This window comes from Ambystoma mexicanum, chromosome 6q, assembly GCF_040938575.1.
Source record: "Ambystoma mexicanum isolate Mex_15411 chromosome 6q, UKY_AmexF1_1, whole genome shotgun sequence".
Taxonomy (NCBI): Eukaryota; Metazoa; Chordata; class Amphibia; order Caudata; family Ambystomatidae; genus Ambystoma; species Ambystoma mexicanum.
Genome location: NC_090937.1, coordinates 1,597,906,580 through 1,597,927,470, shown reverse-complemented (window position 1 = coordinate 1,597,927,470; position 20,891 = coordinate 1,597,906,580). Strand labels below are relative to the sequence as shown.

Here is a 20,891-nt window from a genome sequence, read left to right as displayed (position 1 = left end):
CGCACTGTCCATCACCGGCTAGCCTGAAGCGTTTGCCCGCGAATGTACTTTCCATTGACATTTTTTCCATTCTCCAAGCTTCGCTGATGGCTGGAAATAGATAATCGGTTTGGTATTTGTAGAACTGACTTTTCGCAATGAAATGGATTCCCACAAACTGAAAGAAATACTGTAACTTTTTAAAACTTGAACCACTAAAAAGTGCGGCCGCTGCACAAAGTAGATTGCCTGCTGGCAGTTGCCCCAGCATGGGTTGTGCAGACCATGCGAACGGATGATATTGTGTACAGGTGGCATGTATTTTAAGGTTAGTGCCTCGAATTGCACGAGTCACATTAATCAATGGCTCCCCACATACTTCCCCACCAACCCAATGCCCACATTTCATCATCATAATAATATCCATCAAACAGCTATCGAATACAATGAATTTGGCCTCTTTCCTTATACTGTCACTCTGCATCCTAGCTGGTTCGGCCTGTAACGTTGAGGACATGTCACTCGCATGAAAGGTACAATCTCTGATATCGTCTTCCGCTATGCTGAGTGATATTGATGGTGTTTCATTGTCGTCCACTTCATTCTCTTCCATTGCAACATCTGTTCCTTGTCCGGAGATGGGAGAAAAAAACAATGTCTTCAACTTTCGCGCGCTCTTATTTTTTGCGGGTGTGGATTCTGTGAATTGATCTACGACTGCATCCAAACTACCAGGAGGACATTCACTATCAATGGCTGGTGGTGGTATAGCTCCGTTGTCAATCACTTCATATTCTTCCCATTGGCACGATGCATCTCCAGTCTCAAGTCCCTGCCAAAAGGTTTGACAAGCAACATCTCTCGTTCGCTTCACTGTCTGTGTAGATCTAGTTCTTACACCCACTCGCAACTAGAGGACAGATTAGAAAAGGGATGTTCAGTTTAAACACAACTTACAGTATTGAACTATTGACAGTGAAAGACAACATAATATAGTGAACAGGACACTAACCTTCTTTTGCTTTCTTTTCTTTGAAACTTTCTTTCCTCGAACTTCAACATCTGGACGCTGTTGCTCCGACTCGTGTGTGCATGTCTCCACTTCCTCTCGCGCTGCAACGACTATACTTTCATGATAAGCACATCCATCACTCACTGAGGCTCCATCGACTCCCTGAAACATAGAACTTTCATTAGTATGTATAATAATATTGAAAACACAAAATGTACTTGGGGACCAATACCCATACGTACATCTCAATAGCAAAACACGAATGAACGCATTGTGTAGAACATTCAAACGACAATAGTTCACGCATTGTTGATCTAGTTAGATTGAACTGTCAAGATCCATACCTCGGGCTCCGCATAGACTTCCATTGATGATATTATTGAAGATGACGCTTCAGCAACTCCCTGAAACACAGTAATTGCATTAGTATGGTTTTCTATTTTGTTTAAAAGAACATAAACTTTCTGCAGGCGTCAACGGCTCATCTAAATAGACCTGCACAAATGATCAGTTGTCTAAAATAAATAATGGATATCTAAATATGATTCGATTTGCTCCATCGTTGGAAGTGTCACCACCCAGAGATCTGCATCAACTACTAGGGGTGATGTTCTTGTTGAAGAAGCTCCGTCAGCTCCCTGAAACATAGTACTTGCGTTAATAAAGAAGGAAGTATAGCGGATGTAATCACGTCATTTGATCTCGCATGATTGATCTGTCAGTATCCATACCTCGAAATGCATAAGAACATCAAGGGACGCTGTAACTGCGGTGCACACTTCTGCAAGCTGTTGCGCCGACCCGTAACTGCATGCTCCCCCTTCTTCTTGGACTAATGCTCCATCGACTCCCTGAAACATAGGACTTTCATTAGTAATGAACACAATATTGAAAAAAGAAGACACATAGGAGGGCGACGACAGAAGGACATACCAATGGCTAAAAACGAAAGAAACATTGTGTGTAACAATCACGCTACAAGAATGCAAGATCTGATGATCTCCATCGATGGAACTGTCCGGAAACGTACCTCGAGCATCTGAGTGACATCTACGGTTGTCGTCAATGCGTTGGACTCCTCAGCATCTCCCTGAAAGACAGTACTTGCATTATTTTGGATAACAATAATTATAACTGAAAACAAAGACTAGAGGACGAGTACTGTGGTGTACCATTAGGTAAAATAATTACACGATCAATTAAAACTATTGATTTACATGCCTAAAACAAGTCAGTGTCAGAATAGCTAAGTAAGATTACCCGATAGGCGCTTGAAGTGGCTGATGACTGCAATAACGACACGGATGGAGAATCTTCAGCCTTCATATTGAGTGGATACATAAATGGGGAAATTATTGTTAGCTAATGCTACACACTACCGCAATGCCGAGAGATAAATACGTAAACTTGACTCACCAGTGGAGGGATGTGGACGAATAGAGTGGGAATAGCGGTTGAGAGCAATTTTCGCCTCGCTCGCGGTGTTTTCGTCCTTATTAGCAATGATGTGGAGTACATGTCTGGGCTAAAGTGCCTGCTGCAGATGCGGTATCGATCACCCCTCTTGTCCGCAAAGACTTCTAGGACTCTACTTTCTATCTCAGAGGCTGGATATCCGCAATATCGGACCCATTCTCTTATCTGATCTATTGTCTTAGGGAAAACATGCATTATAGTACCTTCAGATTTGTTATGGGTCTTCGAAGGGCAACCGCCAATGGAACAGGCAGGCATTATGGAAAGTTCTGAAAAGTAAAGATCAACAATTCTCTATGAATACCAATGTGTTAAAACATTAAATGACACATAAAAGGTTCAATGCAAGGTCCGTTTTGGTTCTTGGAACTATACACGTTATTCACATGCGGATAAGTATTTCAATAACTTTCAAAAAATAGAAAAAGTAATTTGACTAAACTCAGAACATGTGACTAGTTCCTTGCATGTACTGTCGTGAACGAAAAGAAAACATGGATGCAATTTGATGACTACTAGCAAATAGATATAAATTAAAAAATTGGACGCAAAATGATTATGGTACATGGACTTACCTTGACGAACAAACAGTTAGATGCAGGGATCAGAGTAGTTTCTTGTCGTAGAACAGGGAGCAGTTCACAGGTTGCAAACTGACGAGTTTGCTCAAAGTGGTCACGGAAGTTCACAGAGACGAAGAGCAGATAACCAGCACCTTCACGGGTTGACTAGCAAAGCGCAAAGAAGTTCTCATTAGAAATATGAAGTGGGTTATAAAGAATTCGAAACAGGGGTGTGTTTGTGAATGAATGACGTGTATATGTCGTGGCATTATGCGGTCTGCAGGGGGCCGTCCAGCGTGAGGGGGGATGCTTGGCAGGAGACACGGGGTCTGGAGGTAGACATGGGAACAACAACCCATGCTCTATAGACCACTTTGAAGTGTACATGGTCTTTGGCACCTCTTGGCCTTTATCGCTCCCTGACAGCTCCACTTGCCAGCACAAGTACCCCGGTGCGAACTGCCTTTGATAGGGCGGGGGGTGGATCGGGGCGGTGGTCGTGCAGACAAGACACAGGAAGACTCGTGAATGGAGACACACTTATGTGGATTGCAGGGGGCCGTCCAGCGTGAGGGGGGATGCTTGGCAGGAGACACGGGGTCTGGAGGTAGACATGGGAACAACAACCCATGCTCTATAGACCACTTTGAAGTGTACATGGTCTTTGGCACCTCTTGGCCTTTATCGCTCCCTGACAGCTCCACTTGCCAGCACAAGTACCCCGGTGCGAACTGCCTTTGATAGGGCGGGGGGGTGGATCGGGGCGGTGGTCGTGCAGACAAGACCCGTTTGCCGCAGGGCCTCACCAAGGAGAGGCCATCTAACTGAATGTAAGAGGATGGCTGCAGGATCTACTACATGGAAGGCAGGGGGGTGAGTTTATAAATACCTCACCCTCCCAGGAGAATATACACTAGATTCATTTAAAAAATCAAAACAACCATTGTTAAAATATATGTTGGGCTTTATTTTAGATTTTAATTAAACATAAATAATAAACATTACACATTGTAAAGTTGAGGTTGCAGCACATCGAGGGAAAATCCGCGGTATTGTCCACTGTCACTGGGGAAATGTTGTCTAATGGCAAGTACCGCACAGGCAGGTATTACTCTCCGAACGCGGTGTCCGAGCCTCCCGTGAAGCCACCAAGTGAAGCAACGATAGGCCACCAGCCTGTACCACCTGTGAAAAAAAAAGATGCAAACTGTATTAAACTGACCAAACTTTCTTATCAATGTCGATTCAGGTAACACATGTCATTTTTCTTAGAAAAAAATTATATCTAGAAAATGCACTATATGGAACAAATTTACATGCGTTCGAATGATATGTAAATGTAATTTTATATGTGGGAGACGACCATGAAATAGTGGTGGCATCACTGACATCACAAACAGAGTATACTTACTCGTTACTCGGATTACGCGGACGAACAGTGCCACGAAGTTCGTGCATAAGCACCATCATCATCCTCAACACTGTCGGTGAGAGGCAGGCTTCCCTGAACTCTGTCAGCTCGGTGATGCATTGCGGACTTTGCTCGCCTTCCTGCAGACTTTGCTCGCTTTCCGAAATGTAGGCCAAGCACCCGGAATTTTCACGGCAGCAGCAGTTCTCCTCCTCAGTTGGCATTAGCTCGCACCGATTGCACGTGCACCAGGTGGAGACGCCGTCCATGCGACATGGTCCAGGCTCTTCATCCGTTGACTGGTCCTCCCAACTGCCGTCCGAATCCCCATCGTTTTCGCGTGCTTGCCTTTCCAGTAGTTCCTCCTCGGTGTACTCGGGCTCGTACATATACGGCATTATTGTGGCCATTGTGCGGTAAAGATAGTAAAATAATTTACAGAGATGGTACAGGTGTTCACACGGGCTACAAGCGGCGAAGGTAGCTGACCAGAGCACCGAAACGAGTCACAGAATACTCAAAGTAACACAGAGAGAGGAATGGAATCGAAAATCTGCTGCTGTATGTTGTGAAACGGTCTGTTTATACTTATTGGGGAAAGAGGCGTCCTGCCATTTCCATGGCAACACGTCAATAGCTGAGGCGCAGCGATTGTTGACACGAGACGTGCTTGAAATGGGCAGTACGCGTCTGCTGATGTCAGGCTCAGGGGCGGGGGATTTGATTTAGTGCCGCAAAGGCAGGTGAGCCAGGTCGATGCGGCGGAATGATAGGATTATCACAAAATGGAGGCTGATTTCGAGTGCGATAATGGGCGAAAAGTCGGGTAAGGTCCATAGGAAAGTTTCCTACGATCTACCGATTTATGCTTACAAACACATGGCCGACCCGTAGGGACAATAAAAAAAAAGTCCCGGAACTATCCTTTAAGTATGAAAAAATGTTTAAAAAAGAGATTGGTAAAATGAGAGGTATTCAGCATCAGATTGCGGTGAAGAAGGGATGTTTTGCTGTTAGAGCAAAGTTGAGATCTGTTCCTTTCGCTTTGAGACAGGAAATAAAGAAAGAAATTCACAAATTGACAAAGATGGGTATGATTGAAAGAGCTGGTGGTGTGGAATGGATTTTTCCGCTACTGATTGTAAAAAAGGCATCTAGAGATTTGAGATTGTGTGTGGATTTAAGGGAGGTAAATAAAGTGATTATGGTTGATAGATATCCACAGCCCAATATGAGCAAAATGTTATCAATTGTTGGGCAGGGAAAATCTTTTCCAAACTTGATATTGCGTCAGCGTACCATCATGTTGAACTTGAAGAGAAGTCCAGAAAGTAAACAGCTTTCGTCACTCGTGAAGGCGTATTTTAGTACAAGCATATGCCATTTGGGCTGGTATCTGCATCCTCTGTTTTTCTGAAAATTATGGATACGTTGTTTGTCAAAATAAGTAGCGTATTTTGCTTTCACAATGACATTCTAGTATTTGGAGAAACATGATCAGAGGTTAAGTGAAGTGTTGAAAATTTTGAGTGAGAGTGGTATAACTCTAAGGAAAGAAAAGTGTGTATTTCGTGGTGATAAGGTAGAGTACCTGGGACATGTAATATCTGCCCAGGGTATAAAGCTGAAAGATTCAATGGTCACTGCTATCAAAGAGGTTGCTGATACCAAGAACAAAGGGGAATTACGATCTTTCCTCGGAGTGAGAGTTTTATCCAAAAATGTATAAAATATCATGCAGAAAAAGTCACTGAGATGAGAAAGTTATTGAGGAAAAGTGAAGAGTTTGTTTAAATGATGCGTGCCAGATGGAATTTAAAAAGATTAAGGACGAAATAAATCTGGCTGAACCTTTAAAGAAATTTGACACAAGAAGAAAGTGTGTGCTCGCCGTTGATGCGAGCGATGTGGGTTTAGGGGCGGTTTTGTCCCAAATTAAGGCTGAGGGAGGTGAAGAAATTATAGCGCATGCCTCTAGAGCTGTGAGAGGTGCGGAATTGAGGTACTTAGTCCTGGAAAAGGGGGCCTTAGGTTGTTTATCGGCGATTGAGAAGTTCAAAGGTTTCATATGAGGCACACATTTTGTGATTAGAACCGACCACAGGCCATTAAAGTCGATTTCTGAAAACAAAGTATTAGATAAGGTATCCCAGAGAGTTGTGGGATAGGCTACCAGATTACAGTGTCATAGCTTTGAGGTGGCGGTCATATCAGGAAAGGAAAATGTATTTGCGGATTGTTTGTCCAGATTAGCAATGAAGGAGAATAAAGAGACTCAAGATGAGGAAATAGAAATGGTTTTTGCCAACACTGATAATGTCGTATGTAAGGAAGAATGGGTGAGAGCATCAGATAATGATGAATTTTTGTCAAAAGTGAAAATGTATATTTAAAGTTATTGGCCCAGAAAAAGTGGGTTGGGTGTGAAGGAAAGGCCATTTTGGGAAGTTAGAGAGGAATTGAGTATTGAAGACACCATTGTGTTTTGGTGTGGCAAAGCTGTGGTGCCAAAAGAGATCCGCAAAATGATGATTGATATAGCCCATAAAGGTCACATAGGGATCAGCAAATCAAAGCAGTTTTGACGGCGGATTATTGGTAGCCCGGATTTGACAAGGAGGTGGAAAAGAGATTGAAAGGTTGTATGGAATTTGCTGAGAGTGGTAAAGGTTTGGTAGCAAAGAAACAGCCCATTCCCCTTAAGGATCTTAAGGATATGCCAGGAAGAGTCTGGGAGGAGGTGGCATTTGATGTTTTAGGTCCCATGGAAATGGGCTGTGGGAAAGGAAGGTTCATATTGGTAATGGTTGATGCATTCTCCCGCTGGTGCGAGTATAAGATAGTTGGAGACACAGATGGAGGTAGTATTGTTAAGTTTTTACGCAAGGTATTTGGGAGAGAAGGATTTCCCAAATATATTCTGACGGATAATGCTCTTCAGTTTACGGGAGGATGCTTTAAAGAATATGTGAGGAATTGTGGCATAATACATAAGAAGGCTGCATTGTACCATCCCGAAGGGAATGGGTTGGAGGAAAGAATGAATAGATGTGTTATGGAGGGTGTTCGATTGGCTAAAGCGTGTGGTGTGAGTAGGAGTTTGGCAGTAGACGAAAGAATGGGTGCATTGAGAAAGGCACTGCATTCTGTTACAGGAGTTTCACCATTTGAATTGATGATAGGGCGGAAAGGATATTCTTGGGTGTGTTCCCCTTGGATGGAAAGGGGAGTGGAATCAGATTGTGAGATCGTAAAGTTGAGAAAAGATCTCAGAAATAAGAAAGAGCAATATGTTATGAGGGAGAATTGGAGAAGAGAGAATAAGGAATTCAAAGTGGAATGTGGAGATTATGTGAGGCTCAGGAAGGCGGTGATCAAGAAGAAGGGAGATCCATTGTATTTGGATCCCGTACATGTGGTAGCAGTGTTGAAGGGTGCTGTAAGGGTGAGTGGAGGACAAGTTTGGAATAAAAATAGAATTGCTGTGGTGAGAAGATTGTGTGGGTAATACGAGGGGGAGATTGTGATGAAGTGGGGAAAGAAGAACAGGATCAGAGCACAAGCCAGAGCCAATTAGACAACTGTTCACTCAGCCGTGAAGTCTGAATGGTATTGTGATGTCATCATGACTCTAGAGGGGAGGGTTTATGAAGAAAAAGACATGCCCTAGCTCCAATGAGAAATGAAAGAATGCCTTATGAGGTACTTCCCTCTAGTGATAGAATGGTCTCTGTTGTTTTTTCTTTTCTTCCCGGTGTGGTGTCGGGAGCAGCCGTTGGAGGACGAGGAAGAAGAGGGAATCTCCCATGAAGGCGAGCCCGTATACGAGTGGGCTTATTAGCAGAGGAAGTTTGCCTGCAACATGTTTATGCTCCTGTTGAGCTTTGATGTTAAAAGTTAGTTGACACAAGAGGCCTGAAAAACTTTCTTAAATTGAGGCGTATTCGGAACCAACGGAGGAGGGTTCCGACCTGTGAGCGTGGCTGTCGCTGATACGAACAGTGAGGGAGCGGAACTAATGAGTGGCGAGGTGAAGTCATTTCCCGCCCGACTTGTTACAGGGATATATTATGAAGTTGTCTCACTGTATGTAAATAGTTATGGCCAGGCTTGCTATTCAAAGAGAGCAAGGTGTTCATTGTGTATGATGTAGTATAGTTCTATGTGGAATATCACAGTGTAATATATTTCTGAGCAGGGTGTTCATTGTGTATGATGTGGTATAGTTCTATGTGTAATGTCACAGTGTAATATTGTTCTGAGCAGGGTGCCATAGCCTGCCTGTGGCCAGAAAATGTTTACTCTTAATGTTGCTTCTCTTACTGTTTGCACTAGCCAGTGAGTTGTAAGGTTGAGCAGGGGGTCTGTACTCCATGACCTGTAATAAAGGTTATTTTATATCACTGGAAACTGCCCCACAGATTATTGGAGCATTTTGAAACCGATCCACCTGAATAAATAACCACAATATTAATATTACTAGTACAACTGTTTCCTAAATTACATTTCAACAAAAGAAATGGGTTACCATAGAAGGAAAATCCACAAACTTGACTTTCTGCTGATACCACTTCCTCTCTATGGCTTTAATCAAGTTCCAGTTTGTGTAATACTAATTCCAATCCAATTGTAATCTAGCCGTCTCTGACCGCATTTCCCTCTATTTCCTTTATCAGGTTTTCCACTGTCCTATATTTGAGAACCCACTTACCCTCAAAAGGTCAATATCCTGCTGCTGGAACTTCTCCTCTATCTCTGTTATAAGTGTACCGTGGGACTGCTGCTGTTTTGCCAACACAGCCACTTTCCCCTGAATCTTCTTCACATTCTCCTCCTGTTCCTTGTCCAGGTTGCCGAGGAGACGCTGCTTCTCCTCTTTCAGAAACTGTTCCACATCCTCAAAAGTACTAAGGATGTTCTCCCTCTGGCTCTTGAATTTTGCCTGAAAGAAAATTAAACAGCCCAACCTTAGCATTAGTAGATATTTAGGTATTTTTCTTAAATAATCACAAAAACATGTTACTAACAAGAACATGACAATAAATGGCTTAATGGTGTCATATACAGCAGCACAGAAACCTAAAAGCGGAAACCTGCTAAAAGGAGTCTTTAAACAACTACCTGCTGTAAATTTTAGTTGGATGATAGCACTGAATCTTCCAATGCCAATTCAGTGCACGAGTGCAAGGGTCATAGTCACCCTATAGTACTTACTCACATAGCCCCACCCACATACCTGTGAGCATTTTGTAAATTCATCTCATGCACCTTGCCGTTCCCTATTTTGTACAGGTGGGTGATCCTGTCCTCGAGCATTTGTGCTACAATGAATAGTTGTAGTAACAGTTTCAACACATCTCCATATTAAAGTTTTAAATACATCTATATAAGTATGTATAATTGGAGGAAAGTACAAATCCAATGCCTGGAGAAAAAAACACAATTTCAAAGACCTTTATTAATTAGGTCGCAGGTTTTAAACATTGGTAACTCAATGTACATAGAGAAACTTGAACATGCCAAGAATTTTTTGAACATGAAAAGTAGAATCAACCTTGTCACCCACTTGGTGTGTTGACTAGAACAAAAGTTCATGTATTTCAAATATTAAGTACAATTTTAAATAGAAAGCCATGTCCAGTGGTGACAGGTAATCACTCCATTGAGCCTGTTTTGTCCATACAGTGCAGCAAACAGAAGTGATCTAGAAGTGTACCAGTAATTCATAAAAACAGTACATTTGCAAAGAGGGTACAGTGTGTTATCTGCACACAACTGTACTGGTGCTGTGTTGTATAATTGAATTGCCAAATATTACATCATATTGGTCAACCTATTGAAATATTCTTCTGGTCATATATAACATTAACACAGCACTGTGCTTAAAAGGAACCTAAAAATAGGGTCTGCTATTAGGCGACGTCAACATGAACGTGGTATAAAGAATTCAGATCATCGGCAGGATGACAAAATGGACGTTTCGGCTGTGAAAAAGTTACAGCCTTCTTCTGGGGCCAGGTGAAGCAGGACTCCCTATGGATAAAAACAATATGAATATATATTGTTGGATGGTCCAGGAGGATGGATCAATACTGAAGTAATTGGAAAATGCCCGTGAGAGGCTACCCCGAGGGCTGACCCTCCAGTCCCCACTAATGAGGACAGAGGTTCACTTCGTGTTGTAAGGACCCTCTGGTTGGGTTGTAGGTGTCCAGGTGAAAGAATGGATCGTTTAGGGATGATCTGGAAATAATAATAATAAGGACACGTGCGTTGGTGTAGCTAGTTAAAGGCAGAAGGGCCTAAAAATGAATAAAAAACAGATAATGGAGTACCTGTTTGGTTCAGCAGCGTGGAGACGGTGCTGTCGGGCTCGTGTAGTGAGCGCGGGGTTATCAGAATTCTACCCTGTTGTTGTGAGGCTCGGGTGTGGAGTCTGGGGAGCAAGGAAACAAATGGGTAAATCGCCCAGACTATAGCAGGCTGGATGTGCTGCCAGATTAAGAACAGGGTACCAGGGTGTGAACGCTTACCTGACTCACTCTGCCGGGCAGTTCGCACTGAGTGCGATCAGGAATGGCGTTCGCGTTCCTGGTGAAAAGAGCTGTGTAGAAGTATCAGCACTGCGCATGCGTCGAGGCGAAATGTAGGTTCCTCGCGCATGCGCAGTCACCACTGAGTCGGGTTCCCAAGGAGACGGGACGCGCATTGGTGCGTAATGTACTATGTCCGGGGGTCCGGCTAGAGACAGGCACCTGCAGAGAACGGACGCAACGCGCATTAGTGTGTGGTGTGAAGAAACCCTGCAATCGGTCAGAGACTGGATGCTGCAGAGTGTGTGGTCCAGGGCTCACTGTGATTGGATGGGGGGAGGAGGACAAGTGTGGGACAGAGCACCGCTAGTTAGAGGGTCGCTCTTGTGCTTGTCCTGGATGGAATGCATGGGGATGCATTGGGGAAGGGTGCTGGGTGGAGGGTCTGCCAAGTGGCAGCCCCGCTGCCGGTTGGCATATGGCTGGGTGCCAGGGTGGGCAAGGTGCGGTGCGGCCCGCGTGGAGGATGGATGTCAGGGGGTGTGTGCCAGTCTAGGGGGGCTGGAGGGCGGGGCCGGGACGCATGGAAAAGCAGATGGAAAAGCTGCCACCTTGTGCTGTCCTCAGGGGTCAGAGTGCTAGGACAGCCAGAGCTGGGGGTTACAGATATTCAAATGGAGTAAGCTCATTGAGACCCTTTAAGATGGTCTGTAATTTAAAAATCCACCATGCTTCTTTGAAATTCAAAGCATTGGTGGTGTTGGAACAGTCCGAGACCTTGTCAACCACCCACCATATGAAGAAGTCGCAATTGTGTTGGTACTCTAGGAAGTGTGATACAAGGGGTGCATTGTGCGTTTTGCATCGTATTCTTGACTTATGTTCCCCTATCCTTTTGTTCACAGGCCTAGATGTTTGACCTATGTATCTCAAGTGACAGGGGCACTCGATCAGGTAAATGACATTAGATGTCTTGCAGTTTGAAAAGTGGCAAATCTCCCATTCTTTCCCATCTATCGGGACGGATCTCAGTTTTTTTGGTTTGTTTGCACCCTGAACAGCTGCCACAGGGGTGATGCCCACGAATGTCTCGCATATTCCATAGGGTAGATCTTGACTCTTGTGCTTGTTTCTGGCATGAGTTAAGAGGTCTTTAAGATTTTTAGATCTTTTGAGGGCCATCTTGGGTAATGGTTCTTCTGGCAAGCTCAGCTGAACGATGGGCCACAGTTTCTTGATGATCTCTCTAAGTTGTGGTGTGTTAGCATTGAAGGTGGTAATGCATGCCAACGAGCCTGGGATTACGAGTTTTAGGGACCAATAGTACTTCTCTCTGAGTTTAAAGTGCTCTTTTCTTGGTGTCTTTAAGTAACTTTTTGGGGTATCCTCTGTCCGCAAGTCTGTGTTGTAACTCTGAGGCATGGGTTTTAAAATCCTTTGTGTCTGTGCAGTTGCGCCTCATTCTTAAGAATTGCCCGTAGGGTAGGTTATCACGGAGACTCTTAGGATGGTTACTCCTGTAGTGCAGGGTAGTGTTGCGATCCGTTTCTTTTTTGAAGATGGAGCATGTCAATTTGCCATCCGATGCCAGCATGTTGAGATCCAAGAAATTGAATTTCTTATTGTTGTGGCTCATAGTGAATTGGATTTCTTGAGTTTGATTGTTGGTCCAGTCTACAAAATTGTCCAGTTCTTGTTTGTTTCCATGCCAGATAAAGATGACATTGTCAATGTAACGATACCAGAGGCGGATGTTATTGAGAAATGGATTTGCCTCGCTCAGTATGAAAGTTTTTTCGTATTCTGCCATAAAAATTATGGCTAGGCTGGGTGCGTATGCTGCACCCATGGCAGTGCCACAGGTTTGTTGGTAAAAGGTGTCGTTGAATGAGAAGAAATTGTTTGTCAGGGCAAAGTCCAACAGTTCAGATATGAAATTTGCCAGTACCCTTCTCAGGGTCATATGTATGGCTAGATGTTGTCTGACTGCTTGTTCCTGTGGGATGCTGGTATACAGACTCTTTATATTCATAGTGACAATTTCTTCATTGGTGGGGTCAAAGGGCTGATTTTCAAAAATGTTGATGGTTGCCATGGTATCCTTGAGATATGTCAGTGTGTTCTGGCATAAAGGTTTAAGAAAAAAGTCAATACATTTGCATAAGGGCTCTAGTATAGAACCGCACCCTGAGACGATAGGTCTCCCTGGGGGTATTATCATATCCTTGTGAATTTTTGGCAGGGCGTGAAACGCTGGGATCCTACCATCCGTTGTGTTAAGGAATGCCTCTTCTTTATCTGTGATCCAATTCCTTTCAGCTGCAAATTTTGTCATTTCTTGAATTTTCGCTTTCAACATGTTGGTGAGATCCTTTTTGAGTTTTTTGTAATTGTTGTCTTCATTTAGTAGGGTCAAAACCATCTTAGTGTATTGTTCTTTACTTTGTATCACAATGCCTCCTCCCTTATCGGCCATTTTAATGACGATGTGCGAATTGTTGGATAGGGTTTTGAGAGCTTTGTGTTCTCCCGTAGTTAGGTTGTTTCTCTGATGATTTTTGGTGGTTTTAAGTGTTTTGATTTCTTGTCTGAGACATTTCTCAAATGCCAGAAATGAGGAAGAGATGTCACCATCTTTAGGGTAGAAGTCACTTTTAGGTCTGAGTCCTGTGTCCTCTGTTTCCAACGGGCCATCTTTGTCCTTGAAAAAGATTTTTCTTCTGATGGAGCGAAGAAAGGTAGAGATTTCACCATCCAATTGTAACCAATCGGTAGTATTCGTAGGTACAAAGGAAAGGCCTTTAGCCAGAAGAGAGGTTTCTTCTTCAGAGAGAGGTGTGCCTGAGAGATTTAAGACTGGAATTAAAACTGGCGTCTTCTGTTGCCCCTGCGTCTCCTGCCCGGTTGACCCCATTGGGGGTAGTTGAAAAATGGCATCTGTAGTTGTGGAGGGGGCCCCCAGAATCCGCCTCTGGGGCCAGCTTGCCTTAAAAAAGGCATCATGGGTGGTGGTTGGAATTGGCCATAGTTGGGATTCATGCCTCTGGGATTGCTTTGGTCTCCTGATGATGAACCTGAGCTTGAGTTATCTGAGCCTGAAAAGGATACACCCTTCCGTCGGTTTCTATTCATACCTCCCTGTCTGGCCATCCTTTCCTTTTCTTTGATCTCTTTATAGTCAGGTGAAAGGTAGGGGTATACATTTTCCAACTTGACATTTTTAATGTCCTTTGCCAATTTTTTATGTTTTCTTTTCAGTGTTAATGATGAGAAGGTTTCGAGGGTAGCATCTATTTCTTTAAGCTTTTCCCTTGTGTTGGTGAAGGTGTCATTGTTTAGGAACTTTGTTTCCTCGTTTTTTAAATCCTCCAACATTTTGGTATCAATCCTTTTGGCTGTAGTTATGGTCAGTGCCATCAAGTTTCTGCTACATTTCGTAGCAATTTTGCTGAAATCTTCCATATATATCTTGTTATCTAGAAAAAGGGCTGGTTCATTGCGTATTTGTAAACCTAATGGTACCATATTTGCTCGTAGATATTCCCGCAAAAAATTTCCATGGACCTCTGTTCTAAAGCAACGTTTTTTCCCTAGGCATTGCAACACGAATGCTATCAGCTGTACATTTTCATTCCCCCCCCACAGGAATGCCTGTTAGTAGCAATGCTCTCTGTGAATAAACTCTGAAGTGAGTGTAGGCCACAAGCAACTTACTGGCAGTATCTTTCCACTCACAATCCCATGTCCCCAGCTATCCACTGAAACCCTAATCCTGCTGCTTGGTGACAGACCACAAACCCTGGTTAATTCCCCAACAGACAGATGATATCCGGTTCCCAGTGACATGATGCTGCCTTCACCTTCTAACAACAATTCATCTTCACACCAGAGCATCCCTGATACAGACGTCCTGGTGTTGTCTCAAAGCCTAGTGAGTTCTAACCGCTGGTGGTGGGGGAAATGTCATTTTGGCCTGTGTATGAAAAGTTTTGAAAGTTACATGAGACAGTAGGGTAGACCTCTAGGAGGAACACGCTGGGATTCTCCCCTCTGCTCTGCTGAATGCCTGACAAACTCCTTCTTGTCCTACTCCCACCACGCCACTCAGCACAACACGTGAGTATGCTACAGTGAAGTTTGAGGCAACTCTCAGCCTGCCAACCGGCATACTAAGAAAGGTGAAATTAGTCACCACAGCCCTCATATTCCAAGTAGTATTTTTTTTCTGAACCGAAAATACTTTCCTCCCCTAACACCTAACATGTAGTATACGGTTATGAGTGTCATTTTCGGACTGCCCTTTTTCCTCATTTACCAATCAGCAGATGCTTGTTTTGTTGGAATACAATGGGCCTCATTACAGGTTCGGCAGCATTCTAGTGGTAAATCTGCCAGAATTCGTCCATATGGATTTACTGTTACCGCCACTTTGTCTGGCAGAATCAGTTCCGGATCACAAGTGGTGGTATGGTGGTGTTAGTCCCCATTTATGGAGCCGATAGGACTCTATAGGGATTTCGGCAGAATTACAACCTGTGGTAATTCTGACGATTTTGCGGATTTTTGGCAATAAGGCAGCGGAAGTACCTACAACATTTTGCTGGAGGTTTCTCCTCCAGCTCACCACCTAACCTATAGTATGGCGGTGCAGTAATTCAGGAGTTACCTCTGTTTTTTACCACATCTCTGTACTTGCAATGAGACACAACCTATCTATATGAGAAAAATGGAGAGAGAGGAGACAGATAGATAGTGAGAAAGAGAGCAATAAAGAACAAAGGAGAGAGAGAGGGGCGGTTGACAGTGGCATATTGAGCTAGTGAAATAGGGCTTATGCGCAGGAGACCAGTGAAAGGCTTATAGGTTGTTTTGCCTTTTAAGAGATATTCCCCTTTACATCCGTTCTAATCATTGTGAGTAGTCGCATAAGGATTGCATACCACAACCCATCTTCCACCTCCTGGAGGGGGTAAGCTAACTCCAGATTTTCGAACCAGTCCGAAATATCTCTTCTCCTCATAAAGTTGGATAAAGGCAGTGCCTAAGTTTTCCTTGGGAGCCATCATTGGAGGCAGTTCCCTCCCCAACGGAATTCCTCGATCCATACTGATGCGCCAGTTTAAGCTTGCTCAGCTCCTGTATGACCACATCCCTTTGTGTCTGTTCTTCTAAAGCTTCTGCAGACTTTTTCTCTTCCTGTTTACCACAAAGCAGCTTCTTCCCTTTGATTCTGTCTCTCGTCCCTATGCTTATACTCTTCCTAGGCAAAACTTCCCTCGAGGAGGAACTCTTTAACCTAGGCCCCCTTCAGTGCGATTCGGGACTGGAAGCCTTCGATTTCATTGAAGATTAGGATCTGACTGAAGCCAGAGACCGGTGGGACTTCTGAGAAACAATGTTACCCTCTCTTTGGGCAGATTGTTGGTAAGCGAAAATGTCCCCTTGCTTGGCATTACTCATGCAATGCATCTACTAACTAGGTGGATGCGGACCTCATGTCAAGCTCCATGGTAAGAATTAAAAATTACCTGACAGTGAATCTAATGTTAACTGTTTATTTTTGCTGATTAAGCTATAGTCCCAGTTTGTCTCAAATCCCAACCCTGCCACCAGTGTGACGAAATAACTTCTGCTCTCCAGGAATATAGGGGTATGCAGTGAATGAAGCACCGACTCAGTCCACCCACTTCTACAGACCAACAGTGATCCCAATCAAAGGTAAAACAGTCAAGAAAACCAGATAGAAAAACTGTACAAATGTGTTGTGTTCAGCTGTAGAAGTATTCAATCATGCAAGAGAGTTCTAGATGGCAGTGAGATAAAGAGGACCGGTCTGGGGAGGAGGTGGATTATGGCTGTATAGCTATGATAACTATTATACTACTGCAGGAATAAATCAGAGAAATTAACTGATAGTTGTAGTGTCTTCATTTCATGAGGAAGAACTGGCATAAAATATTTATCGACAAGCTCGACTGTGTTCCCTGCCGCAATATGATCCTGGAACGTTGCTCGCTCACCAAGGAGCCAGCCTCATGAACATGTGCGTGCCATCATTAAACGTCAGTGCACTACCTTCATTTACGGTAAAGATGGACAACGAAAGTAATAATGTTAAGCCTTTCAAGGGGTGATCTGTTGTCTGCACGTGACATTTCCGTTAGCGCAAGTCAGTTGATCTGTTCTTGCAAGGAGGGGTTAAAGGAAAAGACACTGTGACGTCAAAATTCATCAATTGAGGACATATGGGCCTAGCAATGCCTAATGCTGTGACACTGAAAACAATTAGGAAATAAAACACATAACAAAAAGGAACAGAAAAAGCAATGGAAGATGATCAATGGCATTTTTCATAGTAATTAACTACAGTTCACTATTTTTATGCACAATCCGGCCTCATAGAGACAAGACATGTGTATACATTTACTGCCTGTACTAGAAGCACAAGAAGGAGATGGAATAAACACACACGAAGAAGTAGTTGCCAGAATGGAAAAGAGCGCCTGGAGACCATGAAAATGGCAGCGGAGCGTGGTATAAATCACAATAATATAACATACAAGAAGAAAGCAGGGAGTACATTTCTTACCTGTAACTCCATTTCTCCAGCATTGGTATCTTTCATGGATTTACATGCTTTGAATATTCCCCGTCGTCAAATAGCGTTTTCACTTGGAAAACTTCGACACTTTAGTGTCCTATCAACGTCTTTTTGGGTGCTTAGCTACCACCCAATAGGACCTAGGGTATAAATAGACCCGCTCCCACGGCTTCACTTCAGATTTTAACCTCCAAAGTAGCGGAACCAACTAAGTTTGCATGCAGGGCAGGCGCATGTGAATCCATGAAAGATACCAACGCTGGAGAAATGGAGTTACTCCCTTCTCCAGCATTGGATCTTTCATGGATTCACATGCTTTGAATAGATTACATAGCAGTAGCCATCATGCATGGAGGCGTGTAATGCAAACCAATACATCACATGAGCAAACACATAAGACCAGCAAAGAAGACATTAGCAATGGTAACACTGAAACAGATACCCCAAGGCTGTGGGGCTTACCTTATTCAAACAGGCATTGCAGGACTGCACGTCCCACCTGCACATCTGCACCATGCTGCTGTTCCTGGCAATAATGCTGAGTAAAGGTATGCGGCACCAACCAGGAGGCAGCCTGGCAAATGTCCACCAGCGGAATCCCCGACCATAATGCCGCCGACGAAGCCGTGGATGTCGTCGAGTGCGCCTTCGGACACCTCTCCAAAGGCTTTCCCGCCTAAGAGTGACAGAAGGAAATAGCCGATGAGACCCAGCGAGATAGTCCTTGTTTGGAGATTGCCCTTCCGTTGACAGAGGGTCCATAAGCCACAAACAGTTGTTTAGAAATCCTGAACTCCTGAGTACGACTCAGATAACATTTCAATGCTCTTTTCACATCCAGCGTATGCAGCGCCTTTTCTGCCGATGAGGAAGCAGCAGCAAAGAATGATAGTAGCACGATGGAAGAAAGTTTATGAAAAGTGGTTGGCACTTTTGGAATAAAGTGCGCGTTAGTGGCCAACACCACCTTGTCCTTGAAGAAACCTAAGTACGGAGGATCAATCACTTGAGCTTGTAATTCAGATATTATTCTTGCCAAAGTAATGGCCACTAAGAACGCCACTTTCCACGACAAGAACTGCATGGGCGTCAAAGACATTGGTTCAAACAGAGCTTTCATCAGACCTGACAGCACCAGATTGAGGCTCCAATCAAGAGGGAATTTTTTGGCTAGAGGAAACGTCCGAAACAATCCTTTTAGAAAATGTTTGACCAGACGATCACTAAACAGAGGGATAGCATGCCTCTTCCAAGTGAATCTAGAAATGGCCGCCAGGTGTGCTTTTATGGAGGAGATCGCCAAACCTTTCTTTGCCAAGTGCAACAAGTAGGGTAGAATTTGCTCCGGTGAAATGTTTAACGGGCCCATCCCAGACTGGCCCTTACACCACACACAAACCCTTTCCACTTGCATGTATAGGAAACATTTGTGGACGGAGCTCTAGCCACCTCCAAAATGCAGCAACAGTCACCAGAAATGTTCAGTAGGCCAAACTCAGAGAAATCAGGAGCCATGTCGTCAGGCTGAGAGAGCCTGGATCGTGGTACCAGACTGCACCCTTGTCCTGAAACAGAAGGTCCACCGTCACTTGCAACCGAACCAGTTCCGATACAGATAGACGGAGTAGGTCTGAGAACCGGGGCCACCAGAATCACACGGCATGGGTATTTCTGAATCCACTGGAGGTGTCCGCCGAATGAGTGGAAATGGAGGGAATGCGTACGCGTACCTGCCCGTCCACGGGAACGAGAACGCATCCCCCAGAGACCCGGGCTGGGGCCATTTGCTGGCAAACTCCTTGCACTTTTTATTCTCTAGAGTGGCGAAAAGATCCAATGAAGGACGACCCCATTTTCGGAAAATGCTCGACACCTGCTGTTCTTTCAGCTGCCATTTGTGGAGTTGGTTTATTTCTCTGCTGAGCAAGTCCACCTGCACGTTCATCAACCCCAGCAGATGAAACAATACAATATTGATGTTTTGTACCAGGGCCCAATGCCAAGGTTCCTGAGCCTCTCTCGAGAGCACCCTGGAATGAGTGCCCCCCTGCTTCCTGAGGTAAAAGATTGTGGTGATATTGTCTGGCAACACCCTCACCACAGAGCCACGTATGCACGGCAGAAACGATTTTACAGTCCAATGAACCGCTCTCAGTTCCAGCACATTGGTGTGAAGACTCGATTCGACTGCAGACCACAGACCTTGAACCTGGAAGCTCCCCAGATGCGCTCCCTACCCTGCCTGGGAGTCATCCGTCACAATCGTAGCTTGAAACTCAGGCTCCACCAACGGCACTCCTCGATCCAGATTGTTCGAGAGCTGCCACCATCGAAGAGCGTCCCGTAAACCGCTGCTGGCCACCACCTTGTCGGACCACGATCCGCGACTCTGAGGCCACCTGTCCGCAAGAAACTCCTGCAACAGCCTCATAAAGAGACGACAGTTCTTCACCAACGGAATGGATGACGCCATGGCTCCCAACAGCGACATGTACTTTCTGACCGACACTCTCGTTCCGACTTTCCACTCTGCCGCTTTCTGCCTGAGTTTTTGAATTCTCTCGACGGAGGGCTTCACCAGGCCTAGCTGAGTTTGAAATTCTCTGCCCAGAAATACCAAGCTCTTTGAGGGAGATAGATATGACTTTTCGAAGTTGACGGCGAAGCCCAGTCGTTGCAACAGCCACATGGTAACGTTGAGACTTACGTGCATCGCCGCTGGCAACTAGCTGCGTATCAGCCAGTCGTCCAGGTAAGGGTAGACGTGATGACCTTCTCGTTGGAGCCACGCCGCTACCGGTGCTAAACATTTCGTAAATGTCCTCGGGGACGATTTCAGACCCGAACGGGAGCACTCGGAACTGGTAATGATCTTGACCCTCTACGAATCGTAGGAATTTTCGGTGTCGTCAACGCATGGGTATGTGGAAATATGCATCTTGCAAATCCATCGATGCCGGAAATTCCCCCGAATATACCGACCGAATGACTTCTTGAAGTATGAGCATCTTGAACTTCAGCCGTTGCAGTCTTGTTCAGCACCCGAAGGTCCGGAATGGGTCACCACTTGCTGCTGGGTTTCTTCACCATGAAGTAACGGGAGTAAACCCCCTAACCTCTTTCAGCCACTGGAACCAATTCTATGGCCCCTTTCTGTAGCACAAGTACAACTTCCTGCTGTAAGATGTGAAGATGAGGTTGCACAGAGTACACGGGAGGAATGGGAACTGGTGAGCCCTTGAATTCCAGAGAGTGGCCCAACCGTACCGTGTCCAATACCCAACGGTCTGATGTAATTTTGTTCCATTCGTCGACA

At 44.6% G+C, this 20,891-nt stretch overlaps 1 protein-coding gene across 1 annotated transcript in view; it reads right to left on the bottom strand.

Moving 5' to 3' along the window:
- The window catches only part of LOC138516879 (E3 ubiquitin-protein ligase TRIM39-like), a 753,998-nt gene that overhangs the window by 307,583 nt on the left and 425,524 nt on the right, over nt 1-20,891 (bottom strand). The window contains exon 4 of the mRNA XM_069632328.1: nt 9,153-9,383. Coding sequence (XP_069488429.1) covers nt 9,153-9,383 — 231 coding nt within the window. The remainder of the gene's footprint in view (nt 1-9,152; nt 9,384-20,891) is intronic.